The 3,353-nt window shown below is 47.8% G+C and overlaps 1 protein-coding gene across 1 annotated transcript; it reads right to left on the bottom strand.

Annotated features, from left to right (window-relative positions):
• Nucleotides 1-292: 292 nt before the first annotated feature.
• nmur3 (neuromedin U receptor 3) lies at nucleotides 293-2,672 on the bottom strand (the record flags this gene model as incomplete). Its single annotated transcript, XM_083667671.1, has 2 exons — nucleotides 293-867; nucleotides 1,859-2,672. 2 exons carry the CDS (start codon nucleotides 2,670-2,672, stop codon nucleotides 293-295), a joined length of 1,389 nt encoding a protein of 462 aa, XP_083523797.1.
• Nucleotides 2,673-3,353: the final 681 nt, after the last annotated feature.

The following is a 3,353-nucleotide window of genomic DNA, read 5'->3' as shown; positions in this document are numbered from 1 at the left end:
AGACACAAATTGCCAATATGCCTGCGTTAGGACATGCATCCGGCTGAAAATAAAGCCCATAATGTCTTTGAAAATAGAGAACATGCACGTTAAATCGAACTAAAGCAGACACTAGCCAATAACCCCAGTTCAGTAGAGTGTTGGGGGGGGGGGGGGGTTCCTCTTAAAAGGACATGTCCAAGCCCAATACCATAGCCTACAATATCACAACAATGACTCAAATCCACAACCACCTCAAGTGAAACTAATCCAGGTCTATAAGCATTGTATAATCTGCAAATCTGAGACCAGGTTAAAAAGCAGAAGTAAAGTCTGACTCTTTGCACATGCATGTATGGGTCACAGTCTCTGTGCTCCCGCTCCCAACCACCGTTGGAAACAGCAGAGGGGTCAGAGTGCCGGGGTCCCTGGTCTGGGATCTCGGGACCGGGCCAGAGGGGACCCCAAGGAAAAAGTCAGACTCTCTGCATGTGCATGTATGCGTAGCCATCTCAGTACTGCCACTCCCAGAGACAGTTGGAAACAGCAGAGGGGTGAGAGTGCTGGGGTCCCTGGTCTGGGGGCCAGAGATGGGGCCAGAGGGGCCCTCCAGGAGAATGACAGGGAAGGGCGGGGAGTCTTTCCCAGAGGTGCTGTACTCCTGCTGGGTGCAGACGAGCTCCCTGAAGCACTCCCGGAACCTCGTGGAGAGAAGGTTATAGATGATGGGGTTGACGGCAGAGCTGAGGTAGAAGAGGATGCCGGAGAAGATATGGACACACTGGAAGACAGAGTGGAGGAGGTCCGTCCACTGGGTGATGGAGCTATACAGGAGCCTGTCGATGTGGAAGGGAGCCCAGCAGAGGCCAAACACCAGCACCACCACAGCTACACCACCACAGAGGAAGAGGGGGAGAGGAGGAGGAAGAGAGGGAGAGGGAGAGGGAGGGGAGAGTGAGAGATATAGAGAGAGAGGGGGAGGGAGTGAGGGAGTAGGAGACAGAGAAAAAAGAAGGAGAGAGGAAGAATGAATTAATGAGGGAGAGAGAAAAAGTGATGAGATGAAATGAGATGAGATAACACTTTTATTAATCCTGCAGGGTAATTGTTTTGTCAATACAGCCACATTAAGTCACCATAAAAACAACAGACAGATGCACACAACATTAAAATACAGGACGTATGAAGAGAGACGAAGGAGGGGAGTAGACAAGCAAACAGCGTCTCCTGTAGACTACATGCTGTCTCTAAATTGCTAGAAAAGTAGCAATTCATATTCATTTTACTACCACTTTCACATTGAGTGAAACGCAGAGAGAGAGAGTTTATAAATTCTTAACAGCCTGTTTGCCACTTAAAATCCCTCTAGATACTAGAGTGAGAAGAGAAAATGTTTCTTGTGCGTAATCTAAATTCTCAAATGAATACAATGAATTATGTCTGATTACTGGAGACAAAACAGGAGAAGTGATGCACTTAATGTGTTCTGCTACTCAGAGCTATGCCAAAGCTAAAAGATCTCGTCCTCCGGGGAACCCAGGGGGGATGGAGAAGAGAGACACTTCAGAGAATACCAATCTCCTGTCCAAAGTATGGAACATGTGCACAATCCTAATCGGTTTCCTCATGTGTTTTTGTGTTTGGATCATGCCTTGGCATGTATGTGGCAATTAGGTGTGACCTAGTTTCACACTGCCAAGAAATAGTCTATTTCCCCTGGTAAAACACTGAGATGTGACAGAGCTAAATATCATTAGCAACCTTAACACTCAGGTAATGCTGACGCCTGACACAAGATTCATTTAATGGTCTTCCTTGTCACCATTGGAAAGTTTTAGCATTCTTAAAAATTTAAAACCTGACTAGAAACTCAACTCACAGAGCATCTTGGTGACCTGCCTCCTGCGCCCGCATTCCACATGGATCCTCCAGCTGGTTGAGGAGTTGCAGTTCTTCCCCAGCCCCCCCAGCCTCCCACGGGGGTGTCTGCTCTCCCTGCCCAGCCTGAGACCCATCACCAAGTACAGCACGCTGATCACCGTCATGGGCACAAAGTAGAAACACACTGTGGTGACCTGGATCACCAGGTTATAGATCCACAGAGGCTTGAGGATGTGACATATGGCCGATTCCTCCACCTTCTCCGGTTGGTACACGTACTGAATGCCGTGTAGGGAGGTGTTGGGAATGGCGCAGACCAGCGACACCACCCAGACGCAGGTGATGACACGCCTGGCATGCTTGTTAGTGGAGACGTAGCGTGTCTTGAGCGGGTGGACCACGGCGATGTACCTCTCCACACTCAGGGCTGTGACGTTGAGGATGGAGGCGAAGCAGACCGTCTCGAGGAGGAAGGTTTTGAAGTAGCAGGCTCCCTCGCCGAAGGGGAACGGGTAGTTCTGCCACAGGTCATAGATCTCCAGGGGCATCCCGAAGAGAAGCACCAGGAGGTCGGACACAGCCAGGCTGAACAGGTACAGGTTGGTCGGGGTGCGCATCTTCTTGTGTTTGGTGATCACCGCACAGGTGAGCAGGTTGCCAGACAAGCCGATGAGGAAGATGAGGAGGTAAACCAAGGTGATAGGGAGGAAGAAAGGGGAACGCTTCGGCCCTAGATGTTCCAGTAGAAAGTCTTCAATAGATTGGATCCCAGTGTCGTTCACTGTGATGTTGAGCAAGGTGACGTTGCACATCATGCTCTGAGATTCTGAGATGTTTGAATGAGATTCTTCCAGGCAGTATTTTTCCATTTCAAAGCAGAGGCTGTCAAGTGGATAAGGGAGAGAGGGTGACTAGAGTTAGAGCAAATCTGCCTAACGCTATTTCTGAGAGACTTTACTCGATGCCGATGACCTAGAGACAAACACAGAAATATAAGCATCAAAAGATAGACAGAGAAGGTATTTTTCATTCTCAATCCTTTTTTGTTTGGCAAAACAAACAACTAAGGCTTCAAAAGAACATTTTCAGCAAGAATTCATTTTCTTCTGACATCAAAGGGGTTGTTAGTCATATCACACTTTGTCTGAGACATTGAGCAAAAAGCCAATAATTCACACTCTGAAGAATCACACAGGTTTTAGTGACGCACTGTGAGTGTGTGTGTGTGTGTGTGTGTGTGTGTGTGTGTGTGTGTGTGTGTGTGTGTGTGTGTGTGTGTGTGCATCCTGGTATAACGCTGTTAGTGTAGCTGGGTTGCTTTAAGTGTGAGAGGGACAGTTGTATATAACACCGGTATATCAATTATTATTAGAATTATTCATTTACTGGAACACAACTAACTACCCAGGCGTACTCAAGTCAATCAATAGCATTGATTGAATAGCAGTCAATCAATACGCCTCAAGGCAGACCTCCGACTCTTAAAGGTCAGA

Source organism: Argentina silus, assembly GCF_951799395.1.
Source record: "Argentina silus genome assembly, chromosome: 4".
Classification (NCBI taxonomy): Eukaryota; Metazoa; Chordata; class Actinopteri; order Argentiniformes; family Argentinidae; genus Argentina; species Argentina silus.
The sequence above is the reverse complement of the archived record's forward strand: the minus strand, read 5'-3'. Positions and strand labels throughout refer to the sequence as shown.